The sequence below is a fragment of the Myodes glareolus genome, chromosome 7, assembly GCF_982192425.1.
Source record: "Myodes glareolus chromosome 7, mMyoGla1.1, whole genome shotgun sequence".
Taxonomy (NCBI): domain Eukaryota; kingdom Metazoa; phylum Chordata; class Mammalia; order Rodentia; family Cricetidae; genus Myodes; species Myodes glareolus.
Genome location: NC_142032.1, coordinates 52,572,676 through 52,599,190, shown reverse-complemented (window position 1 = coordinate 52,599,190; position 26,515 = coordinate 52,572,676). Strand labels below are relative to the sequence as shown.

Sequence of the window (26,515 nt, the reverse complement as noted above, 5' to 3'; positions counted from 1 at the left end):
TCATTAGTAATGTAGGGTTGTAATCCCAGCTCTCTGGAAACTTGCAGGAGAATCAGGAACCAGTTTGGGTTATAGAGTGAGTTCCAGACCAGTCTGAGTTGTACAGTAACCTTGTCAACATTTGTCTCAAATATACAACAAAATGTTTGAAAAGTCCAGCTCCCAGTTTTGACTATTTGGAGAAGCGTCAGCTAGGGCTTCTACCTGTGTCAAAAGACTAGCCTGAGAGCAGCAGACATAGATGGCAGGGCCTTGCTAGATGTAGTAGCTAACCTTTAGTTCTGCTACCTAAGAATTCACAACCATTCTGAAGCTGGGTCACAGCTACCAGACACACACAGTTGGCTTATCCCTTCAAGGTTTCCTACACCTGTCACCTGCCATTCAGCCCCACCAGCTTTTCTCCAAGGTCAAAGCAAACCAAAGTTATTGAGAGAGATGAAGGAGACCATTTTGAAACAGATACACGTAGATGGCCAAAGGCCTCTCTTAATTTTCAGCATCACTGGGGACTTTCTCAGAAACCTAGATGGTTCGGCCCCAGGATTCCCCACACAGAAGGCTGTCCCTGCTCTCCAGAGTAAACGTCCCCTCAACCTTTGTTTTTTTAACTGCCCGAAGCCATCTTTGCTATCAGCAAAAGGCCGGGGCTGCCTGAGTCAGAATGACGGGGCAGACCCAAACCCCCCTCCTCCCCAATAGGCCCTCTACTCCTCCTTAACGCTTCTCTCCACAGACTGAAAGAGATACAGCCGCTCTTTCCCAGTCCAAGTTATAACTCGTTCGCCACCTACAGCACCACCTTCCATTTTGCTATTTGTAAGACGAAGTCACGGCCTGACGTATATCACGATTTAACAACAACACGTACTGAGCTTAGGGATGGATGTCCTGTGGGACTTGAAAATCACCCTCCTCTGCACCCTCGGTCCCCAAGGATTCCAAAGACCCAGATGCCACTGCCATAGGGCTGGAGCCAACTACCGCCCGCCTCGGGGCACAAGAACAGGCCGCTCATTGCCAGGCACGGCTCTGGCAGAGGAACAGCGCCCATTGCGCAACCTCCCACACAGGATCCCCGCCCGCGCCCTGCGGGTCTGGGCCACACGCTCACCGGAAGAGGCGGGTCTCGGTGGCCCGCGGCGCTGATTGGCCAGAGCGCGACCTGACGCGGATGCCCGCTATAAGAGTTGCCCGCTGGCCACCAGCGCCAGACGTTCTCGCCCGGAGTCGCCGCGGTTTCCTGCTTCAACAGTGCTTGAACGGAACCCGGCGCTCGACCCCTCCGACCCCAGCCGGCTGCTCCAAGCCAGAACCCTCTGCAACCTCGTCGCTCCGCCGCTCCAGCGTCGCCAGCCGCCGCCGCCATGACCACCGCGTCTCCCTCGCAAGTGCGCCAGAACTACCACCAGGACTCGGAGGCTGCCATCAACCGCCAGATCAACCTGGAACTGTATGCCTCCTACGTCTACCTGTCTATGGTGAGCGCGGCCTGGCCTTTAGCGGGGCGGGAGTCGGATGCGGCCTCCCCGGGGCCGCTGGGGGAGCAGGCAGGGCGCGGGCTGGGGCGTGGCCAGCTGCAGGCCTCCCGGCGCCCTTTTGGAAAATGGAGTTTGCTCGGGCTCTCCCTGGGCAGGCCTGGCGAAGCGGGGGCGGGGGGTGTCTGAGCTATTAGCCCCTAGCGACTCTTTCAGAGACCAGGCGCGTGGTTATACACACGCCCCCCTTGTTAGAGGTCTTGAGGCTGCGGGACTGTCATCCCGTCCAATCAAGCCTGCAGTTAGGTGCTCACCCCTCCCCCCTGCTCTCCTCTCTGGTCACGTGGCCTGCAGGCTTCTCTGCCTCGGTACGCATCCAGCTCCAGTTCCTCTGAGAGCTGTGGCGGGTCTGCTTGATCATGGTGTCGAATGGCAGCGTTGGGGCCTGGTGTAAAGAGGCTTATCTCTTGTGAACGTACCTTGACCCCTTCTTAAGCAGCCGTCTCCACCTCTCCGCTCTGCTTATCACAGAGCCTCGCTTGTATTGAAACATTATCTCTAAGAATCGCCCCTTCTGCAGTCATTAGTGTCACCTGACTTTGTCCCCTAAGACATCCAACGTACTGTATCGAGCTTTGCCTCTGAGAGTTGTGACTTACTAACAGAAGCGGTGGGTAGTTGTTGGATAAAGCCCACCATCAGTTGCTGGGCAAGGAAGTTTGCCATGCACTAATATGTTCCTGAAAAACAGGTTTGGGGCAGTGTAGTGAGAATCACCCTTTGATTGCCTTGTGATTGTGCGAATTATCCAAAAATAAGTTTTCCAGATAGATTTGAAACAGGCCTGGGCTTCTGTGGCTGTCATTCTTTGGAATGGCCAAACACACCGAGTGCCTGAAACAATGAAATCTCCTGATATGTTTGTGCTAAAGTACAATTCCCTCAGATGTCATCAGGCATGGTATGTTAATTTTACAAATCAGTCATCAGGAAGGCTTGTAAGCTTGTGTTAGCTGTTTTTTACATGAGGTGAAGGAGAAGAAAAATGGCCTCCCAGTGCAGGCTGGGTACTCTAGCACCCTCCCCCACGGACAAGTAGATTTGGCCCTGGCTTAAAACTTTTTCTCTGCGCTGATACCGAGCCATAGGACACTTGCTGAAGCCAAGTTCCAAAGTCCTCCCCTCCTTTCTGAGTGGAGCAGCAAATAGCCTAACACCTACAGTGATCCCAGCTGCCTCGCTGTGGGAACCTGTAACATGTACCCTTTGCTTTGTCAGTCTTGCTACTTCGACCGGGATGATGTGGCCCTGAGGAACTTTGCCAAATACTTTCTCCACCAATCTCATGAGGAGAGGGAACACGCTGAGAAACTGATGAAGCTGCAGAACGAACGAGGCGGCCGAATCTTCCTGCAGGATATCAAGGTGAGTAGATCTAGGGGTGTCTTACAAATGCGCAGAAAATGGGCTTTTTGTCCTTGGACTTTTTTAGGCCTATACCAACACCAAGGTTGACAGACAGCAGTGAACAAGGACGGTCCGGGGGAAGCTGTTGTCAGAGGGAACTTAGGGCAAAGCATGGTGGTGAGCTGTTTACCAGCAGGTTGCTTGGTAGAGTCTACGGATGAACTGACCTAATGCTCTTTTCAGAAACCAGACCGTGACGACTGGGAGAACGGGCTGAATGCAATGGAGTGTGCACTGCACCTGGAAAAGAGTGTGAATCAGTCACTACTGGAACTGCACAAACTGGCTACTGACAAAAATGACCCCCATGTGAGTATTAGAAGCATGGGGTGTGAATGGAGGAAATCATTTGCCACAGGGCTTGGGAGAGCTGACCGACTTTCTCCCGTGTTCTCTTCCCTAGTTGTGTGACTTCATTGAGACACATTACCTGAATGAGCAGGTGAAATCCATCAAGGAACTGGGTGACCACGTGACCAACTTGCGCAAGATGGGAGCTCCTGAAGCTGGCATGGCAGAATATCTGTTTGACAAGCACACCCTGGGACACAGTAATCAGAGCTAAGCTGACTTCCCCAAAGCCACAAGTGACTTTACTGGTCACTGAGGCAGTGCGTGCATGTCGGTCTGCCATTATCTTTTCTATAAGTCGCACCGAAACATCCGCTTAAGTTCTTTCATTTGTACCATTTCTTTAAATAAAGAATTTTGGTACCCAGCTGTTGTCTTGAGACTGAAGGTGTGTCAGCGTGCAATTGTGTCCCTGTGACACTGATGACACCGAACACGTAAAAGTATACTTGTATTTATTAAACTCCTTAGTGTGGGGAAGATAGTAAGACACAGGTGTGTTGGGACAGGACTGAGCACCCCTGGTTCTGAATTACTTGCCAGACTGTCTCAGAAACACACTCTGGGTGTCGACAGCTGTGTGCCTCTGACTGGATCAGTGTCCTGCTGGCTCCATGCAAGATGAGGACCAGGCCGAGAAGCAACACGTTAGGTGCCAGTTTCATCCCTGTGGAGAATTTGGGAAAGTGCTCGACTTAGGATTTTATGAGGACTAAGGTTGAAGCTTATCTTAAACACCCGGGAGATCTGTAAAGTCAATGTCTAACCCTAGAAGCAAGTTAGACCAAAAAGGTGGACGTTCTGATCACAGATGAAACCAAGAATGGGGAAGTGGGAAATCCACTCCCCATGTGATCAGTGTGGGGGTGGAATGTTCCTAACTTGGCAAATGTCCAAGAAATTTCAAAGAAAAATAACATGATGTAGGCTTGTGACAGCTTTTCAGCTGCTTGGAAGCCCTGAGAAGGTATACCCAGGAGACCTGGGCGATGCCTGGGGAGGAGGAGGAGTGCTTGGGGATGGCCCATAGACAAGTGTTTGTCATCCAGCTGATAGAGCAACTAGAGACTTAGTACTATCTCAAGACTTTTTGTTGCCATCCATCCCTATAAAAAGTAGACAGCCTGGCCAACTACCCCCCCCCCTTCCCCAAGATGGCTCGCCCTCCATTCTGTAGTGCAGTTTCACTTTCCAGAAGTGTTCTGCTGATGTCAGGCACTTAGCTGAAGTGGGCAAAAGGCCTCCCAACACATCGTTCTTGCCAAGATGACTGTTAACTATGTGGGGACAGGGGTCCCAGACCCATCAGCAATAATGGGATCTTTAGAAACTGGGTTATAAGCATATGGCAATACAGTTCCTCATCGGGGTGGACAGACCTGTTTTCCAAGGTGGGATGGGGCTCTACTTGGTCCTTCAGTATGGTGTGTATGTTGGTTGGCAGCTGTTCCAAATGGGGTTCTCTAGGGTATCCTGCGGGACTCTTTGGAATGTTCAAGTTAAACTCCACAGTTTTCTTCTTCATGTGACTGGCTTCTTGGTGCTCCGGGGAAGCCCCATCACCTAGGAGCAATTCAGCGTGGGTCTTGAGAAATTGCCTGGATGTCAAAAACCCTCCCACTCCAGCGGACCTGAGTTTGGTTCCCAGCACCCATACCTGGCAGCTCACAGCTGCCTACAACTCCAGCTCCAGGAGATCAAACACCCTCTTCTGGCCTCAGGGTTACCAGTATACATGTGGCATATACTCAAAAAGACATACACACATACATAAAATACATCTTTAAAACAAAGTGTTCTTGGTCTCAGAAGTCATGGGTGTTAGGCTTTTGTCTTTAGTGTCCATACCTGTGACTAAGTAAGGCTTGGAGGGTGCTGACTGCTCAGGAGGGAAGACCATGGGAGTGTGGCTGAGGGGTGTCTGTGGGGCACTGTGATAGCCTGGCCTCTCAAACAGTGGAGCAGCCCTGAAGGTGTTCAGACCCTTAAGTCTCCAGGCATTATCTTCCTGGTCACTGGAGTTCTTCCTGGAATTCTTATGCTGGCCCTCGGCGTAGGAGTTCTTCCTGGACCACAATAGCTTGGTCTTTGAGTCTGTCCTGGGAGGTTGGTGGTCATTGGACTGCAGCCCTAGGAAGCGGCCAATGACACTGCCATGATTGTTCTCGTTGTCGTCATCCTCCTCGTTTGGCTGAAATTCCATGTCTTCTTCTTGCAGGCTGGAAGGAAAAGGTGTGCACAGGACTAAGTGGGTGGACCCGAAAGACGGGCACAGGTCTCTGGTCAGGACCAAGGCTGCACAGCCTTCCCTGTGCCTCAGCTCTCACCGCTCCTTCCCAGGGAGTCTCTGAAGGCCTAGTTCACCCTAGGCTCCCTCTTGCTCACTGGCAACATTCAGTTCCCCAGCCTAGCGTTACACATTTGGGGTGTGTGCATGCGAGGGGGGAGGTGTGTGCCTGTGTATGCCTGTGTGAAAGCCAGAGGATAATCTCCGTGTGCATTCTCCGGAACGCCAGTCATCTACCTTCTTTGGGGTAGGGTCTCCCATTAGCCTCAAACTCACCAATTAGGCTAGTCTATCTGGCCAGCAATCTACGGGGTCTTTCTGCATCATTCTCTTCACTAGGATTACAAGTGCGTGCCACCATGCCTGTCACTGTCATGTGTGTTCTGGAGATCAAACTTAGGCCTTCCTGCTTTTACTAAGAGTAATCCCCTGAATTCCACAGGCTCCTGTTTATCAGCCCTGTTCAAACAAACATCTCTCTCCAGGCTGTGGGAATAACTGCTCCTGGTAAAGCCAGCTCAGCTAAGGCCCAGTAGTGTCCACACAAAACCAAGAATTTGTTTCCCAGTGGGGAACAATATCTTCCAAAAGGGTGTTTGGCTTCCTGGCAGCAGACTTCCTGAGGCTTCAGGATCTTTAACCTGTAAGAAAGAGCTTCTTACCCAGAGTAGAGCCTTTGCCCACATCCAAAGCCTCCCTGGCTCTAAGACCTACATGCAGGCCCAGAAAATCAAAAGCAACCTCTGTTCTGCATCCTGCCCAGTCTTCGGCCATGGGAGGGAGCTTGCTCAGCTCACTAGCTTGCACATGCCCTGGAGGCAGGGACCCCACCCAGCTTCAACGCTGGTGTTCAGATGAAACAAGTTCAACAACATCTTCCAAAATGTTCCTAGTTAATTCTGATTTCAGTTCAATGGACTTTTTGGGTCATAAAAGAACAAAGAGAGAACAGCACAGTACAGTGTGCAAATTATGTCAGATACTCCAGCGCCTTCTCAGCTCTGTCATCCAGAGAACTGTGTTGGGATGCGGGAAGGCCCATTTGGCCCACTGTATCCAGGAGGAATTCAGATGAAATGGGATTGTACAGAGGAAAGCATGACTGCTGTGGGTGGAAGGAGGCCTTTTCTCTGTAGGACAGTCTATTGAGGAGACTGGGACTGCCTTGCTGTGCCTCCTCTACCCCAGACTTCCCACACTTCCGTGTCCACACAAAGGCTAGTTTTTCTGGTCAGAGTTAGAAAGCCGGTCTCGGCATCTCACTGCATCGTCAGGCACTGGCTGCCCTTGGAAAGGTCCTATCTCTTCCTAGGCCTCTACACAAGGGAGGGGAAACTGGACTGGAGGGCCTCACACAGCACTGTGGAGGGTTAAGAGTGTGGAGGTAGCCAGGTGTGGTGGGGCACAGCAAGTCTTTTAATTCCAGAATTTGGGAGGCAGAGGCAGGAGGATCTTTGTGAGTTCTAGGCCATCCTGTCTAAACAGTGAACTGTGTACAGGGATCTGTCTCAAGAAAATAGTAATAATAATGATGATGATAATAATAAAGGTAGAGCCACAGAGTGATGATTCCCACCTATAGTCCTAGGCCTGGAAGGACTGAGGCAGGAGAATTGTGAATTCAAGGCTAGCCTAGGCTGTCAAAGATTCAAAGCCAGCTTGGACTACATAGACACTTGTCTTCAACAAAACAAAACACCAAAAGCCAAGGTAGTGGAACCTGTAGTGTAACACACACCCCCCCCAACAACATAGTGAGTTTGAAGCCAGCCTGGGCTGTATGAGACTACCTCAAGGTAAACCAACCAAAGATAAAGAATGTGGAGCTGAATCTAGACATCTAGCTCACATGTGTTCTTTCTCACTTATGTAACTTTGGGCTGGGCAACTTTATTGCCCCTTTTAAACTTACTTAATTGTCTGAGAAGTAGAGATAACAAACAAAGGTTATTGGGAGGGAAAAAAAGAATGTCTGTAAAGAGCATAGTCTAAGCTGGGCAGTGGCAGCCCACACCTTTAATCCCAGCACTTAGGAGGCAGAGGCAGGTGGAGCTCAGTGAGTTTGTGACCAGCCTGGTCTACATAGTGAGTTCCAGGACAGCCAGGGCTACACAGAGAAACCCTGTCTCAAAGAGAGAGAGAGAGAGAGAGAGAGAGAGAGAGAGAGAGAGAGAGAGAGAGAGAGAGAGAGAGAGAGCCTAGTCTGAGAGAGAGAGAGAGAGAGAGAGAGAGAGAGAGAGAGAGAGAGAGAGCCTAGTCCACTAGCTAGTCGTTACTGGCACGCATCGTGTAGTAGTAGCAAGAACTGTTCCAAGTTACTAGGGAAGCCTTACTTGAGTGTTTCCGTTTCCTCGCCCAGGTCTCTGGCATTGCCTACCTGATGTTGAAGGTCGAGCCCAAGAAGGATGGCCGACGAGACTGGGCAGAAGCAGCTGTGTAGGGAGGTTGAGGCTCTATCTCATTCCAGTACATGTCACGCTCCATGGGAGGCAAATCCTGGTGCATCTCATCCACAGACAACAGGGATACCTGGTTGCCAAGGATAGAGGGGAGTATCCAATAGACTGGGCAGGGGCCTCAGTTTCCCCACCTGCAGCCTCCAAAGTTGAGGTGTGAGTACTGGGAGTGAATGATTGACTGAGAAAAGGGCTAATGTTTGAGAAGGGGAGGATATTTGCTGTGGAGTCTCCTCGGAAAACGGCTGGGGCCCCTCTTGGGATCCAGTCTGAGAAAGATCCATGGTACAGTCTCCCCCCATCCCCCATACCTGAAGGTTTCTGTCAATGATAAAGTTGGTCTCAAAATCATCATCATCCTCTCCGAAAGGGTTGATGAGCTGCTCTGCCACCTTGGGGAGGGGGGTGGGGGTGGGAAGAGGCTCTGAGAACCTTGACACTCTGGTTCCTATCCTAAGCCTTGGGTCCTGCCATTTCCACTCCCTTGTGATACCCTTCCTGCCTAACTGTCTTCAAGGCCACAGCATTGGACCCTAGCACCCTCCCCACGGGGCTTCCATGTCTCTCCTCTTCTGCTCCTCTCACCCTCATGAGGCGACCCTACCCCCGAAGACCAGCTGTCCCTTCCTATGTCACTCAGCCGAATCACCACCTTGATCCCACCCGAGTAACTAACTCACCTCTAGCTGCGTTGATTCTTTCGTACACTTATGTATTTCCCAATATGCATGGATTTGTTGTTTTATGGTGTTAGAGATAAGTGCTGAGGCTGTGCTGAATTACAGTGGGCAGGAGGGGAGTGTCCCGGACACTAATATCTAAAACACTAAAGCAAAGCTCCAGTGGTCCAGGGGACATCCTGATAGCTAGTGAGGCACCTCAGAGAATTTTAAGCATAAAGGTAGTATAATCTAGAGGAGCTTTTAGAAAACAAAGAGAAGGTGTATGGAGACTACAATTCTCTCTCTCTCTCTCTCTCTCTGTGTGTGTGTGTGTGTGTGTGTGTATTGGACAGAAAAGTTTGTGTGTGTATATGCTCATGCATGTGTGATATGCATGGCCTTTCTTAGCTGCTTCATCTCCCTCCCAGGTGGCTGCTGGCCATAGCCCCTCAGTCCATGCCTATAGCATGGGGGAGGGTAGTATCCAGTGAGGCCTACCTTCAGCCAGCCCATGTAAAATAAGAATTGTAGGATTGTGAAGATAGGTACAACGAGGTCCATCTCATGGCCTGGGTAGTTCTTGGCTGGGTTCAAAAACTGCCGCCCCACCAAGCATGCAAGGAAAAAGCTGTATACTGCCACTGTCACCACCTGGAAGGAGAAAAGGCTCAGGTGCCAGAAAAGGGCTCAGCAGAGACCTGGAATTGGAAGCCCTAAGCCTTCCTCTGACCTCCACACTCATGTGACTGGGTTTCTGTTTGCCTTTTTCTTTTTTATTTGCTTTTTGTCTGGTGTGTGTGTGTGTGTGTGTGTGTGTGTGTGTTGTTGTTGTTGTTGTTGTTTCTTTACTTCTATTTTTTTGAAACAGGGTCTCATGTAGCCCAGGCTGGCATGAAACTCACTATGTAGCCAAGGATGACCTTGAACTCTGCCCCTATGGCCACCAGATCCCTAGTGCTGGAAACACAGATGTGTGCCACCATGTCCAGTTTCATGCAACGCCGAAGATCAAACCCTGGGATTCATGCATGTGCCAAGCACAGCCCAGTGAGTTCTACCCCATTTGCTCCTCTTTAAGACCAGGATGGGGGCTGGAGAGATGGCTCAGAGGTTAAGAGCACTGGCTGTTCTTCCAGAGGTCCTGAGTTCAATTCCCAGCAACCACATGGTGACTCACAACCATCTATAATAAAATCTGTTACCCTCTTCTGGTGTATCCATAGTAAATAAATAAATCTTAAAAACAAAAAACAAAACAAAACAAAAAACTAGGATTCTCACACACCCTCTGCTGGGCAGGACCACACAGCAGCACAGATGCCTTGACCTCAATACTAGGAAGAATCTTCCAAGTCCAGGCCTAACTCCCATGATGGGAGTCTGTACTCAGCCTCTAGGGAAAAGCCTCACCAGTCTCGTCTGTACCTGTGTGTACACCAGCGGGATGCTGATCCAGTCATAGGCATACAGATGTCCACATTGAGTACGCAAGGTGCACATCTCCTGGAGGGTGGGGGAGAGGGAGGAGGTGCTGGCCACCACCTGCTCCCCCAGAACCTCCCGCAGCTCTCCCCCAGATATAATGCAATGATGTTAATGTGATAGCTTTGGCTGTGTGCTCACAGGCAGTTCACTAGACCTCCGTGTCTCGGTAGCTTCATCTAGCAAAAAAGAGCCAGGACTTTACAGGCTCACTCAGAGAGGGGACAGAGGGGAGATTTGGAGAGGGGCCACTTCGGGCTGTGAATTCTTGTTCAAAAATATCATACACCACCAGGACAGGCTGGAGGAAGAGCCTCCAGACTTCTCTTTAAAGGAAGCCACAACCCTTCCCGCTGCATCCCATCTGTGGGCTCACGTTTATCAGGCTCTGGAGCAGGACAGAGTCCCGGATTCGACCTCCAACATAGGCTTTCATTGACAGGTTGGTAAACCACACCCAGGGCACCCAGTATGTGTTGTGTGGTAGGCCCAACTTCTGCAACTGCTTATATTCCCCAGGGGTCATAAAGCCTGCAGGGCAGAGTGGACAAGGCAACAGGTAACCCTGCAAAAGAAGTAGCCTGCACCAGGAAACCCAGCCAGCCTGTCTGAGCTCCTAGGAATTTCTGTGCTCTTTTAATATGCTTGTTTCAACACACAAAATGACTGAGCCCCAGTTAGGTGCTGTTCTGGATCACATGGGACAAGAGGTGGGAGGGTAGAGGGCTTTGCTATTAGTTAGAGTCAGGCCCCGGAAAAGTGAAGTGAAAGCCAAGGACCCATGTTAAGCCATCCAGTCTGAAAACCGGAAATCAGGACAGGCAGAGAGAAAGGACGTAGATCCAAGTTCCATCAGTCCCCAAGCCCCTTCATTTAGCCCTGAAGGGATCTTGACCTTTCTCAAATCCCTACCTTTTTAGTTTACTCTGGCCTCGCCCCACTTCTAGAACTGATTCTGGCCTGCCCAATTCTGTCCCAATTCCTGCCCCACCTCAACCTCTTCAAGTCCAGAGGACTTTGGCTCCACCCAGCGTCAGCTCCTGCCACTCCAAGTCTCAGGTCACGCCTCCGGTCAGCTCCGGCCCTGCGGACCCGCCCACTCCAGGTACTGCCTACCGGCTTGCACCAGGTGTTGAAGACTGGGGAAGCGCTTGTAGACCGCGGTGCTGATGCTGCGCAGGATGAGCACTTGGCCCAGGATGGCATACCGGATGAGTGTGCGCCGCAGCAGCCGACCTTGCTCGTCCTTGCCCTCCACGAAGCTTGACACCTGACTCATGAGGCGGTCGGGCCAAGGCAAGCTCTCGTACTGGTTCCACCAGCGGGTCACCACCACCGTCACATAAAAACCTGGGCAGGAGGGATGAGGGACGAGGGGCGAGGGGACGGGCTGTGGCCAGAGACCAGCGCCGGGAAAAGTCTCGGTTCTGTCTTCCTGATACATGTGGGCCCAGCCTCAGCACTTTTAGAAGACCACTGGCCCATCTTACCCCACTCCCCGCCTCTGGTGGAGGTCCGCCCATTGTGTGCCTGGAGTTAGGGGGACGAACACTGGACCCCGAACAGCCGCAAGGGGGCGCTCACCCAGAACAAAGGATATAGGGATGAGCTGAATATAGTTGTCGCAGTACAGGGCCAGCTTCTCGAACAACAGCTGCTGGTCATTCGTGAGAGCCATTCTGAGAGTGGATGAGGCATTGAGAGAAGTGTCTAAGAATGTGTTCCTACTCCCCGCCGGGGTGGGTGGGGAGAAGAGCGGGGCTATCTGGACTATCTGGATGTTGTCCTTTCAACTGGTCTGGCCCAGGTCCCCTTCTGGTTAAGGTGGGTTCTTGGAAGAGGTTACTTCGGGCATTGTGAATGTGTGTATGTGGTGGTGGTGGTGGTGGTGGTGGTGGTGTGTGTGTGTGTGTGTGTGTGTGTATCTATGTTGCCACAATGGTAATGGAACCCAGCTCTTACTTAGGTTAGGAAGATACTCCACTCCAGCACTGAGATAGATTATATTCCCAGTCCTTTACTGACCCTTTAAAACAAACCCAGGGAAAGTTGTTTAAAAGTGGTTGATGGAACTGGAATGATAGTTCAGTGGTTAAGAACATTTGTTGCTCTTGCAAAAGAACCAGATTCAATTCCCAGCATTCATGTGGCAACTTAGAATTATCTGTAATTCCAGTTCCGGGGGATCTGATGCCCTCTTCTGGCCTCCTTGAGCAATGCACACACATGGTGCACATACACACATATCAGTAAAGCACTCATGCACATAAAATAAAAATAGATAAAAGCAGGTGGAAACAAAGGGTTTGGTGTTTTTAGAAAGTATAAGGTAGCTCAGCTGGCACAGTGCTTGCCTAGCACAAGTAAGTTCATAGGTTCAATCTTGGCACCACATGTAGGACTGAACCCAGGCATGGTGTCATACACCAAAAAAAAAAAAAAAGAGGAAGGTGGAAAGTGATGGCCAGGTTGAGCATCTGGTTTTAGGGCAATTAAGTGACTCTTGATGGTACTCTAATGGTACATACATGTCATGGAAGATACATTTGTGCAAACCCATGGGATGCAGGGAACCATGCATGAGCCCTAATGACCTTCTAGTGACACAAGGTCAGTTCACTGACTGCAGCAAAGGCGCCAGTGTGCAGCTGTGCTTTGCTAAAGTAGAGGGTAGTATGGGCACAGATGAGAAGGTTTGTATCACCAGAATTAGAGCTATTTTATATTTTTCTTTTTCTTTTCTTTTTTCCCTTTTTTTGGGGGGGGTTGGAGTCTGGAACTAGCTCTTGTAGACCAGGCTGGCCTTGAACTCACAGAGATCCGCCTGCCTCTGCCTCCTGAGTGCCACCACCACCCAGCATTTTGTATTTTTCAGTACATGGTAGAATGATTGCTTTTTAATTTTTTATTTATGTATTTATTTCTTGTGTGTGTGAGAGAGATCAAGTATGTGTATGCATGTAACATACACATGCATGGAGTTCAGAGGATGGTGTGTGGGAGTTGGTGCTCTCCTGTAATATTTGGGCCCTGGGGATTGAGTTCAAATCCTCAGGCTCGACTGTAGGTGCCTCCAATTACAGAGCCATCTCTTCAACTCATGCTTTTTCACTTCAAATGTTATCAGGTATTCTATAACTATACCTGCCTGGCATTCTTTTGTTCATAAAAACATTTTCTTGAAATAGGCGTGTTAAACTGTATTGTGGCAGCCTGCGTGCCTCAGTAGGACTAGCTCAGGCCTGTGTTCCAGGTCCCTCCTGGGTTGGAGAGAAAGAGCTCCTGAGTCACTTCTGGTCTGGGGTGTCTGTGCGTGTGTGTGTGTGTGTGTGTGTATGCATGTCACACACATGTCAGGAATCCTCTCTTGTCTGATTTGTGGTGTGTGCATGCGTACATGTGTGCATGTGTGTTGGGGGATCGAGCCCAAGATGACACACATATCTGGCAAATATTTCTCTGGCTACATGCCCAACTCTGGCTTTTTTTTTCTTTTTTTTTCTTCCCAGCCTCCACCCCCAGTGGCCAGACCCTGGCCCGAAGTTTAGCTCAGCCTTATAAACAAGCTGGAACATTGGACCCTCTCCTCCCCAACTCCTCCCATTTTCACTGCAGGCTTGGAGAGCCCTCCTGCAGATGCTCCACCCTCCCCCCCACCCCGACTCTCTTACCTATAGACTCCACGAATGGCATAGTAGAGAAACATGAAGATGAGGAACTCCCCGTAGAGCAGCTTGTAGATGCTGCCGCGCCAGCACAGGAGCAGGCAACAGAAGGAACCAAGCCGGGCGTCGGCTACTTTGTTTGTGTAGGTGATAGTCATGGCTTGGCACTAGACAACAGAAGGTGGGCTTGGGTCCTGGTCAGCAGGCAGAGGGTGACACAGAGGGATAGGGTGGGAACACATGAAGACCTTGGGCAGGTCTGTGACTTGTCTTGTGCCCACAACAAAGGCGGCTGCAAGGGCAGCAGCAACATTCATACAGCGCTCAGGGTCTCAGAGCCAGGCAGAATGAGTGAGTGCTCAGCCCGCTTCCCCAGCTTCCTCGGCTACACTGGAGTGAGTAGCTCAGGGATACAGGCTAGTCCTGCTCACAGTCATGTCCCCATTCCCAGCACACAGTCTGAAAGGAGGAAATGCTCTGCTAATGGTTACTGGATGGTGACCCCAGGGCCTTTTCACCTGCTGCTGTAACCACCTGAGGGGGGCACTTCCACTGTAGTCTCCTAGGAGAAATGCCTCCAGCTATCCTACTGGAAATAATGCCTCAGTTGTCACCAGTGTCTTCCCACTTTGCTTGATCCTTCTACATGTTATCTGAAGTCATGTGACACAGGATACTCCTGCTTACTGTTTATTCTCTTCTCCCACTGGAAGTCCTTACCGTATTCTTGTATTCTTGGAGCGGTTGCTCAATACAAATGGATTAAAGCTTTGATTGACGACTCCCTTTCCACCGTACAGAGTCCATCTCACTCTCACATGCGCCAATATGTGCCCATCACACCCGCAACCATCCACCCCTTAAGGTTCACAAAGCCCCAGCACTGTCCACTTGGGCAACCCCTACTCACAGGCAGGGTTCCGGCAGTTCAGGCAACCCCATAAGTCCTGGCCACTGGGTTGATGGGACTCCCTGAGACCCTGGGGCAGGTACCCCTGGCCATACTTGGAGGCTGGCTCTGCCCACCTACATATGTGCTGAGTTGTCACCTGACTTCCTAAGCCAAAACTTGAACAAAGGAGCCCTTGTCTGGGCCCCTCCTGTAATCTGCTCAAGGGCAGCAGCCAGCCCTGCCTGGGCAGTGTTCCTCTAATTCCTTCCTGGGGGTGTGGAGCGAAGAACAGGCCTGGAATTGAGGGTCACACCCCCCTCTTCCATGGCTCTAAACTTTAGAATCAAGAAATCTGTGTGGCCACCACTGTGTCCTGATTTCTGAGGTCTTTCAGAGAAAGTTGGGGGCAGGATTAAGCCTCCTCTACGGTACCAGGAGTTCAGGGGAATAAATCTTGTCCAGGCCTCTGGGGGCCCTTCCAGAAATGGCTATAGCCCACTACCACAAGTCCCTGGCTTCTAGTGACCTGTGTGCTAGCCCTGCCTGGGCCTCAGCATCAGCATCTCAAAAGGATGTGTTGCTTTGGAATTTCATCAGCCCAGGAAGTAACAGCAATCTGCATACACTGGTAAGAAGCTCTGATTGGCTGCTGGTGACATCATAGGTTGTGGTGGCTGTGATTGGTTGGCAGGTTCTACTAGTAGGTACCTTGGAGGTAGGGAAAGAAAAGAGGGATTGGAAGGCCAGGTCTGGCAGCTGGGCTTGGTGGGAGAAAACCAGATGCCTGCTGGCCAAGCTACCTAATTCCAGACAACCTGAGAGAAACAGAGGCTCTACCCATGCCCCCAGGCGCAGCTGGGCGGCATCTCGACAGCTGGGCAGACCTTAGCACACCTGTCCTTTCTGAAGGCTCTTCTGAGCGTCAGGCTAAGATGGGGGTTATCAACAAGCTCGTCTTCCATGAAAAGTGCAGACTCCAAGGAGCACTGGTTCTCAGTCTCCACTGGCTGAAACAGTTGCCAAGACAAGTACCAATGCGCAGCTCCTCTGGGTCTTTCTCGGGAGTCTGGTGCTGCGTCCTTGAGATGTTGCATTTTTATCAAGTGCTGCAGGAGTCTGATTTGGGTGATCTTGGGAACCACACTTCTGGAAGCCCCAGCTTACAGTTTGACCCTGAGTCTTCAAATGAAGCCGCCCTCCTCCTCCCTGCTGCTGCCTCCTCCCACCGCTTCACTCCCTAAGGAGGCTGAGCTTGCAGGTGATTCTCTGTCCAGAAAGGCGAAATAGCTATTTCACCATGACCTTGACTACTTTTCTAATCACAGCGGACAATAAAGCTGGTGTTATCCTGAGAGTCTGCTGAGACCCAGGACAACCTTGGAGGGAAAGCAGCCACCCCTCCCTGCCACCCTGTTCCTGTCCTTAGTTAAACAGAGAACGGAATTGATGTGAGCCGCAGTCTTTTTGTTTAAACACAGGATGAGATTAAGTGCTGCCCTGCTGCAGGGTGAGCAGGCGGGATGACAGACAAATCAGGCCTGGGGAGGATCTGCAAAGCATGGTGCCTATGCCCCACCTGGCAGGTGCACAGGGGCAGGCTCGCCTGGCTTAGGTGCTGGATTGCTGTTGTAATATACAGCCTGGGCTGAGAATCGCTATGGATTCTTACCTTGCTTTTCCTTAGCCCCAACATACTGACACTCAGAAGAGAGCTTACCGCCTACTAGGCTTTACACACACACACACACACACACACACACACACACACACACACACACGATAAGATGCTTGCCATGTGCCCATGAGGGCATGAGTTTGGATTCCCAGCACCCACCCATTTAAAAAGCGGGGTATGGCATGTCTGTATAACCGCGGTGCTGACTGATATAGACAGTAGGGTACCTGGAACTCACTGGCCAGCCATTCCAGTCAACATGGGCTCCAGGTTCAGTGAAGAGACCCTGTCTCAAAAAATAAGATGGCGGTCAGATGTGGAGGCATATGTCTCTAATTGCCGCACTTGGGACGCAGAGGCAGGCTGAACTATATGAGTTCAAGTACAGCCTGGTCTACATAGTGAGTGCCAGGCCACCTAGAGATACACAGAGAGACCTTGGATCAAGCAAACAATAAGGTGGAGATCCATGAGACAGACAACCAACAATGTCCATGGCCTTCGCATGCATGTATGCACACACATGCACACCCCCACCATCTACATGTTTTATTTGGAGTATTTTCTCATGTAGCCCAGGATAACGCTGATTTGCTATGTAGCCCAGGAGGACCTTGAACGTCTAATACTCCTGTTTCTACTTCCTGAGAGCTAAAATTACAGGAGTGAATCACCATACCCAGTTTATGCAGTACTGAGGATCCCATGAAAGACTTCATGCATATTAGGCAAGCTCTCCTTCCACTGAGATACAACCACAGCCTAATAAATATATATATATATATATATATATATATATATATATATATATATATATATATATATATATATTTAAACTAAAGTTGAACCAGTTCCTGTCACACATTCTGTTTCAGGTTTAAAAACAAAAAAACAAACAACCCCCCACCCCCCCCAGCAAACCCTGACTTTAATGGATGCAGGAGCATCCCTCATATTGGCCACTAGAGGGAACCATTGACTTGCTTTTTGCTGGGGAAGCCTGGTCCAGCTGTCCGGATGTCACGGAAGATGCCAGCTGGCTTTGGAAAGCTCTGTTGTCTCCCTGATCATTCATTACCAGTAGCTGTAGAATCCTTTCAAAGAGCTGGGAGGTGCTGCATCCCTTCTTCCCTTTTCCACGAAGCCCCCCTGCTCCTCATCATTAGCCCAGCAATCCCTACAGACCACACTTCCTAGGGCTGCTCCCCATCCATGATGTGCCAAGATGTCTGCAGAGACGTTCTGTGAACAAGCTGCTCCTGGCCTCACTCCGCTCTAGGCACACTCCGACACAAGGCATGGTCTCCCACAGATTTCAAACACGAAAATGTCTCCAGCCAAACAAGCAGACCTCAGGGAAACAGTAAAGCCGAAGACATACCTGGGTGTAGGACCCCGAGGACCCAACTCAACCTGGATAATTCTCTTTTACTTTCCATTCCACAAAGACGGTATTCAACAAAACATCTCTGAGGCCAGCATGGAATCCATTCTAACTCCTGCCTCTAAGAAGTCACAGTGGAGCGACAACTAGAGAGATATTTTTAAACCTCCAGCAGAGAATGAGAGCGACGACATCTGAGAGACCAGGAAGACTTACAGAGAGGTGGCATTGGAGTTGGGGCTTGGAGCAGAAATAGGACCTTACGGAGCTGAGATGTCAGTGCTTCAGAGCAGCCATGGCCAGCCATAGAGGCATTACTTAGGGACAGTTGAGTACATACACTTAGGCGACACTGGAGCTTAAGGCAGACCTTTTGACTGAAGTCACATCATTATCAATGATCTAAGACCAGGACCTGGGACCGTAAGTGTAGTGATAGTTCGTTTGTATTTTAATAAATACAGCTTGCCTGAAGATCAGAGAGTAAAACAGCTGCGTGCTCAGTCACACAAACCAGGCAGTGGTGATAAACCTTTATCCCAGTAGCTACATTAGTTTGCCATGGAAGCTGGGCAGTAGTGGTGCATGCCTTTAATCCCAGTACTAGAGACGAATATAAAACAGGAGGAGACAGGTTTCAGACAGTCTCATTCTGAGGATTCCTGGAGGCAGGATTGCCATTTTGGACTGAGGTAAAGGTAAGAGCCAATGGCTGGCTGCTTTGCTTTTCTGGTCTTCAGGTTGAACTCCAATATCTGTCTTTGGTTTTTTATTAATTGTTCTACATATAAATCTTCTGACTTTGTATCCTGGGCCCTTTCTACCCCCAACCATGACCTCTGCCCTGGACAGGGGCCATCCAGGACCTGAGACTTACCTCTTAGGGTCTCTGTTGGCGTTGAAGGGAGGTCTGAGGAATGAGGGGTGTGCAGAGAAGACTTTGAGGGTAGCAGAGCCCATGCTCTCGAGCCCCCTGGTAGAGAGCCATGTCAGGGAGCAGGCAGAGCACAGCTGGGCTGACAGGTGAAGGTTCCAGACCCAGAACATTATAGTCTTCCCATCTAGGATCACCATGGCAACAGGAGCATCACAGAGGACCTGACCTCTGCCAGGCAGGTAGAAGAGGATCAGACTTGGCAGAGGGCAGTAGGCAAGAGGCCCTCAGGTAGGCCTAGTGGGCCTGACTGCTGTCTCCAGGCTCTGTATAGAGTGCCTGCCAGCCTCCTCTACTCCCCTGAGCCAATCACAGAATAGGGCAGAAGCCAAGAGGAAGAAAGAAGTAGATGAACACAGCTGGGCAGGGAAGCAGAGGACAAATGGTGCCACTCCAGGGACAGGAAGGAAGACAGTCAACACCTCTTCCCTGATATCAGGCAGACCTGGTTCCTAAAGCTCCAGGGGACTTTGACACATAACCTGTGACCCCTTCAACCTGAGGTAGGAAAGGCCAGGACATGTCAGTCCAGCATCACCAAGCCATATCCGGCCAATAGCAATGAGATGGTACAGAATAGATCAGAACCAAAAAGAGACATGTGGTGAGTTTTCAGCACAGCCTGGGTGAGAACTGGGATCCCTGCGCTGTGCTCTGCTTCATGGACTCCACCCTGCGGAGACCAGCCAGGTGAGGCCCTGACCCTACCCCCATCTTCTCACCCCATCTCCCCTGTTTGGTGAATTTGTTTTTGAAAAAACAAAAACAAAAACAAAAGCAAAAACAGGACACCCACATTCTGAGAACATAATGTAATGCTGAGCTGAGTCATTTCTGGTTTTTATTTTTTTGTCTTTGTGTGTATGGGTGTTTTGCCTGCACATTTATATGCACACATGCCCGATATTCCTGGCAGCCAGAAGGTATAGAATCCCTTGAGACTTCAGACCTGGTCCTCTGAACGGGTGAGCCACCTCTGCAGTCCAGTGAGTGAGTTCTTGATGTAACTATGTACTACATAGTCTAAGCTCCCGAGAGAGGGGGACAGTTCTAGAGGGCATAGCTTTTTCTCCAAGGGCTCCTCAGTTTCAGTGAACCACTTTACCTGTTCATCTCCTCCTAGAACACGGACTCTCACACCGAAGCCACTTGGTGTACATACCATACAGAAGTTTGCTAGAGAGCAAGACTCTTGGGCTCCATCCCAGGCCCAATTGCAGTCATAATCTGCATTTACTTTTTTCAAATTATGTTTATTAGTTTGTGTGTGTGTGTGTGTGTGTGTGTGCGCGCGCGCGCACACGCGCATGCACGCTTGAGTACCACAGCATACATGCAGAGGTCAGAGGACAGCTTTTGGGAGTTAGTTCTCTCCTTCGACCTTGTGGGTCCCAGGCATCCACCTCCGTCTTGGCTGCAAGAAGTCTTTCCAGCTGAGCCATCTTGCCAATCAGGAATCTGCATTTTAAACAAGTTCTCTAGCTGAGTTCAGTGCAGTGTACAGCCTAGGTTGTTGAGAGGCTGGCTTCAGGTGATGATGAAAGAAAGTTTATTATTGTATACATTTCAGAGCACTGAATTCTATTTTGTCAGTCTGTCTGTCTGTTTTTGTTTTTTGAGACAGGATTTCTTTGTGTAGCTTTGGAGCCTGTCCCAGAACTCATTCTGTAGACTAGTCTGGCCTTGAACTCACAGAGATCCACCAGCTTCTGGGATTAAAGGTGTGCACCACCACCACCATCACCACCACCACCACCTGGCAAAGCACTGGATTCTTTTGTTTTTTTAGACAACTCTTGAACTTGATTAGTATCTGAAGATGAACTTGAACTCCTAATCTTTCTACCTCTATTTCCCAAGTGTTGAGGTTGCAGGCCCAATTTATGTGGTGCTGAGGATTGAACCCAGGTTCTCTTGCATTGATAGATAAACATTCCATCAACTGAGCTACACCCCAGAACTCTTTATGCTTAGTTGAGAATGTTCTTTGACACCTAAAACTTTTTAATTTTCATGAATTTTGATCTTGCCAAATCTAAGGTCATGAATATTTGCTTACTCCCTGTTTTCTTCTGAGAATTTCGTGGTTTTAGCTCCTACATTTAGGATTTGACATATTTCCAGTTCATTTGTACAGATGGTGTGAGGCAAAGGCTCAAGGGCTTATGCTGCATATGGATACCCAGGTGGCCAAGCCTTCTTTGTTGGAAAGCTTTGTTTCCCTCATTCAGTGGTTTTGGCACCACTGTTAGAGATCAGTCTGTGACAGACGTATCTATTTCTGGAGTCTCTCAATGCCATTGATCTCTGGTCTGTCCTGAGGCCAATACTACACTTGTTGTTTGTCTGGTTTTGGTTTGGCTTTTCTTTTGCATGTGCATGCATGTGTGATATGTATGTGTGATGTACATATGTGTCTGCATAATATGTGTGTGAGCATATGTATGTGCATGCATATCAAGGCCCTTGTTGTCAATGTCTTCCTCAATGGCTCACTACTTCATTTACTCAGGCAGGATCTCTTGCTGAAGCCAGAACTCACCAATTCTGGCTAGTCTAGTTTGTCAGCCTGTCACAGGGATACCCTGCCTCTGTCTCCCGAGTGCTAGAATGACAGATGTGTGTTAAGTCTCAGACCCTGGGATAAATGGCTGAGAGGACTATTTAACATATCAAAATCAACCTGGCCACCAGGATCCCCCTAGCTATCAGGGCTTGCACACCCCTTTTCTACCTGAACTCTCCAGTTCAGAGGGCTGGGCTGCTCTTCCCTATGTAATACAAGCATATTGTATTGTATTGTATTGTATTGTACTGTATTGTATTGTATTATTGGTTACTCACTCACTCCTTTAGTACCTTTGGGTCTCCTGGCTGCTGCACCTGGTTCCCCCCTCGTAGTCCCTTCATTAAATATCTTAAATGTTGTAACCAACTGATCTCTGAAATGTTTTGAAGACCATTATCTATTGCGTATATCTTATTTGAGGCACAACCTTGAAAACACAGGAGGCTAAAGAAAGCTTGTCATTAAATGAATTACATAACAGTTTGCAAGTTAGTAACTTTTATAAGATTAAGATTTTATAGCTTTACCCCTGTTAAGTTTGAACTTTAAAAGTTTGACTTGAAGATAAACTTTTACCATTACAGAATATCATAAATTCTTTGATCCAAATAGATAAAACTTAACAAAGCAAGCAAAGACAATGAAGTTAGACAAATATTACAAATGAGCAGACCTTAGGAATTTATGAATCTTATTTACTAAATATCTATCAAACATGTTGTTACTCACCTAAATTTCCTAGAAGCTTGATGCTGATCAGTTAGCAAAGCTGTCTTATAGAACCCACGACCACCATCCCAGGAGTGACACCACTCACAATGCACTGGGTCCTCCCCTATCGATCCCTAGTTAAGTAAATGCTGTACAGCTGGATCTTATGGAGGCATTTTCTCAAATGTGGTTTCTTCCTTTCAAAAAAGTCAATAGTTTGTATGTCAAGTTGACATAAGACTAGCCATTAGAACTTCTATAATCTTAGGTTTTCTATCATCATATATAGGCATCTCAACCATTTGTCTCAGGGTTAGAGACTTAACAGTGTGCACCACCAAGCCTGTTTTGACAGTGACAGGCGGTGGGTAGGCATGCTGTTTTGAAGTTAAAAGTGTGGGTTAGGCTGAGTGGGTAAGATGACCAAAGTTCAGTCCTCAGAACCCACAAATAGGAGAGAACTTGCTCCCACAAGTTATCATCTGATTTCCACACTTGCTCCATAGTACATGTGCATCAACTTTCCCTGCTCCCCTAACCACACACACACACACACACACACACACACACACATGCTTCAGATAAGCAAATGTTAAAAAAAGAAGTGTGGGTTCTCCTACTTTGGTCATTTAGGATGTGGTTCCGGTTCATTTCTGTTTGTGATGATGCCCATGACAGAAGCCCTTTCGGGGAGGAGGGGCTTGTTTGGTTAATAATTCCAAGTCACAGCCGATCATTTTGGGGAAGTCAGGCAGTCGGAACTTGAAGCAGCCAGCCAGTCGTGTATATAGTCAGGAGCAGAGAAAGAAATGGTGGTCCTTTGCTAACTAATCAGCTCTCTTCCTCTGCCCTTATGCAGTCCAAGACCCGAATCCAGGTAATGTCGAATCAATCCCACACCAGTTATGTTTTAAAGGGGTATTTATTTTGAGGGGTAAAACTTACATACACCATAAACCGTCAGGAAGGGAGCCTAGTCGCTGGAGCAGGAGCCGGGATCAGGAGCCGGAACCAAGCATTGGAACCAAGAGGCCGAGCCAAGGCTTGCCGCTCTTCTTTTAAAGAGAAATATGCTACGCCCCAGTGGGCTGGTATTTCAGCGGCTATTGGCTGGCGGAGTGGAAGGCGCTCCCGCAGCACTATGGGCTTGTGCTTCAGCGACTATTGGCTGAAGCAGCGGAAGGTACTCCCGCAGCACCTCCCCCTTTTGTTTAAGTAAGAGAGTTCTAAGCCTACTACAAAATTATATACAGTAAGTACAAACCTACAAAATTATATACAATAAGTACAAATATCCTATTCTAACTAGCTAAAGTCTTGTATAATAAATAACTTGACCAAGTCATGAGGGGAAAATAGCTACATTTATCTAGTCTTCAATCCCATAGAAGATCCGAGAAGGGAAATAATGTTACCTGAGTAATTAGGAAGTACAATCAAAGAACTTCCAAATCATGCAACAAATCACAGAGACAACTGACTACCTGGGCAATCACCAAAGACCTGTTTGCAGCGTTGAAGCAACCAACTTTGACTAAGGCCTAGAATAACTGACAGATTATTTTTAACAGGCAAGAGATTTTTCAAAACCATCTTACCCTGTCTTGGCAAGATTTAACAGTTCTGTTTATCCATTTCCGGATTTTATCCATTTCCGGATTTTAACAGGCAAGAGATTTTTCAAAACCGTCTTACTCTGTCTTGGCAAGATTTGACAGTTCTGTTTATTCATTTCCGGATACCGTGTATTTGTCAGTAGTTGAGGTATGGGCAGTTCCTTACCCAGAGGCCAGTTTTGTCAAGAAGACAAACTCCAAGTGGAGTGTCTTTGGTGCTCAACAATCTCTCGGGAATAGGTCGGTGTTGCCAGGAGTGATTGTGTCTCACTACACAGAACTCTAAGATTAAATTAAATGTCATTTTCTACAGCTCTTCGAAGAGGTTGAAGACTCTTTATACATAATCTCTATGTATCTAAAGAACCTGATTAGTCTAACCATAAATATGACAGACATAGATGACTATTGATCTACAATTCTTAACATGTATCTAACTTAAAGACTAAGAGAATAAACAACTGTGCAATAAATGAGGACAATGACCTCCAAATGTAAGCAATAAATATCAATACATAAACAGTATATGAGTGTCTTAATCAGAGGTAGAAATGTACACTGCAATATGGTATACATATATCAATACAATATATATCAATACATAAAAAATGTTTTAAACAGGTAGAAGCATGCATACATACAATATTCAATATATGCCAATGTAATTATCTATAAACAATAACTCACAAATACCATTATTATCTATCCAATTATCCCTTTTTTTTCCTAAAGATCCCTGAGCTTATAAAATTCCTTTCCCAACTTTCAACCGTATACTAATGATAATCAATCCCTAAATATTGTTCCTAAACCTGAGGACAAACTTTACTGAGAGAGGGAACATCGTCCTCTAGAATTACTTCCAGCTGTCATGGGGGTGAGGTTTTTTCTGGAGGATTCTGTGAAAGTAAAATGATGGTTAAATTTCAAGATCAATGTCTTTTAAAATTGCAAACAGTCTTTGAGTATTTTGTGGAGGTCTGGCCAGAATGTTGTACAAGATGTGCACCATTTCAGCTAACCAAGTTGGAATCATCTGTGCAGCGGATACCCGGAACAGGACTTGTAGTAGCACTATCAGTATCATGACGTCATATCAACTGAGTAGAGTTGTTGTTATGGGGGTCCCATCTTCTTCCTGGAAACTTCAAATGTCAGTGCAGGAAAAACTCATTGTTCATTGTGGAAAACTTAAGCATTAATTATATAGACATATACAAACATATATTCAATGAAAGGTATGATAGACATATTCAATGAAAAGTATGATAGATATGAAGAAAAGCAAAGATGTTTTCTAAACTCATATTTCTTTCTGTCTCATATCATGGCTCTTGACATAAGACAGAAACTCCAGAAACTCTGGGTTTTTTTTCCTAACAACAGGCTTGGAATTAGAGAGGGACTGAGCCAAGAGTCCAACTCAAAAACCAGCTCTATAAATTCAGAAATATGATTTAGTATATTCCAGAGCTTCATACTCACAGAACCTATTCAGTTTTCTTGATAATCCATATTGGGTAGTTATTTTTCCATCTGTCAGTATTCAAACATCCAGGGTCCTTTGAATTTTTCAAAGACGAGTGTTTTCCTATGGAGATAAGAACAGAACCCTGCCCCCATTCTATGTTTTTCTTACCACCTGTATGGTTATCATCATTGTAGATGCTGTCATTTCTCCTTTCCAAGAGGTTTCTTCTCTTCAAATCTAACCTTTATTAATTTTGATGGTATCCACAATTTTTCTTCTCCTGTGGAAACAAGAGCAAAACCCCTTCCCCAATGTAGCACATCTCCTGGCTTCCATTGAGAGGTCAGCACATCCTTGATATAAACCGGTTGATTTAGTTCAGCAGAATTTTCCATTATCCAATGTTTTTCTGCGACTGTTGTTCCCTTCTCATTAGCGTTAAGAAAATTCAAGGTTAATAGGGCGTTATGTAATCTATTTCTGGGGGCATTTTCCACCCCTTTCTGTTTATTTAACATATCCTTTATAGTTCGATTTGATCTTTCTATGAATGCTTGACCTGTAGGATTGTATGGTATACCTGTAACATGCTTAATATTATAATAAGCAAAAAACCGTTTCATTTTCCTAGATACATAAGCTGGACCATTATCTGTTTTTATTTGTGCAGGTATACCCATAATGGCCATAACTTCTAATAAATGTGTGATTACTGAGTCAGCTTTTTCTGAGCGTAAAGCAGTTGCCCACTGAAAGCCTGAATAAGTGTCAATGGTGTGATGTACATATTTTAATTTTCCAAATTCTGCAAAGTAGAACACATCCATCTGCCAAATTTCATTCCTTTTAATACCCTTTGAATTAGTCCCTGTAGGCAATGGTGTTTGGTTATAAAAAGAGCAAGTAGGGCATTTCTTTACAATCTCCTTAGCTTGTTGTCATGTAATAGAAAACTCTTTTTTCAAACCTTTGCTATTGACATGATGTTTTTTATGAAATTCAGATGTCTGCAGCACACTACCAATCAATAATTGATCAATATCTGCATTACCTTGTGCTAGAGGACCTGGCAGATCCGTATGGAATCGGATATGTGTTACATACATAGGGCAGAGCCTGTTCCTGATCATATCTTGTACCTGGATAAACAATGAAGTCAACTCTGTATCATCTGGTATAAATTCAACAGTTTCAATATGCAAAATAACTCTTTCTGCATATTGTGAATCTGTAACAATATTAAGAGGCTCTTTAAAATCCCTTAGCACCACCAGAAGGCAGAAGTATAAGGGCTTTGTTCCACCTTACTCAATTCATCTGATTTATAACCAGCCTTCCCTGATTTATTAGCATCAGTATAAAATGTATGGGCTCCAGTTATTGGAGCATCACGTACAATTTGAGGAAGAATCCAA

At 47.6% G+C, this 26,515-nt stretch overlaps 3 protein-coding genes across 5 annotated transcripts in view; 2 read left to right on the top strand and 1 right to left on the bottom strand.

Moving 5' to 3' along the window:
• The first annotated feature begins 1,200 nt into the window (after positions 1–1,200).
• On the top strand, positions 1,201–3,663 carry Fth1 (ferritin heavy chain 1). The gene is made up of 4 exons (XM_087908140.1): positions 1,201–1,481; positions 2,757–2,903; positions 3,129–3,254; positions 3,349–3,663. Exons 1-4 carry the CDS (start codon positions 1,368–1,370, stop codon positions 3,508–3,510), a joined length of 549 nt encoding a protein of 182 aa, XP_087764266.1. The 5' UTR covers positions 1,201–1,367; the 3' UTR covers positions 3,511–3,663.
• Positions 3,664–3,734: 71 nt separating this feature from the next.
• On the bottom strand, positions 3,735–18,827 carry Best1 (bestrophin 1). Of its 3 annotated transcripts, none has more exons than XM_087908138.1 (13): positions 18,677–18,827; positions 16,643–16,701; positions 13,855–14,042; positions 11,768–11,862; positions 11,300–11,533; positions 10,560–10,714; positions 10,127–10,204; positions 9,200–9,352; positions 8,351–8,431; positions 7,961–8,112; positions 5,145–5,515; positions 4,676–4,859; positions 3,735–3,963 (listed from the first exon to the last, which is right to left on the bottom strand). In XM_087908138.1, exons 3-13 carry the CDS (start codon positions 14,004–14,006, stop codon positions 3,945–3,947), a joined length of 1,674 nt encoding a protein of 557 aa, XP_087764264.1. In that variant the 5' UTR covers positions 14,007–14,042; positions 16,643–16,701; positions 18,677–18,827; the 3' UTR covers positions 3,735–3,944. The 3 variants fall into 3 exon arrangements, with proteins under 3 accessions (XP_087764264.1, XP_087764263.1, XP_087764265.1); XM_087908137.1 differs by having other exon boundaries at positions 13,855–14,015; XM_087908139.1 differs by lacking the exons at positions 16,643–16,701; positions 18,677–18,827 and adding an exon at positions 14,759–16,609 and having other exon boundaries at positions 13,855–14,015.
• Positions 18,828–18,921: 94 nt separating this feature from the next.
• The window catches only part of Rab3il1 (RAB3A interacting protein like 1), a 46,332-nt gene continuing 38,738 nt past the window's right edge, over positions 18,922–26,515 (top strand). Inside the window, exon 1 of the mRNA XM_085693601.2 lies at positions 18,922–19,423. Coding sequence (XP_085549727.2) covers positions 19,395–19,423 — 29 coding nt within the window. The 5' untranslated portion in view covers positions 18,922–19,394. The remainder of the gene's footprint in view (positions 19,424–26,515) is intronic.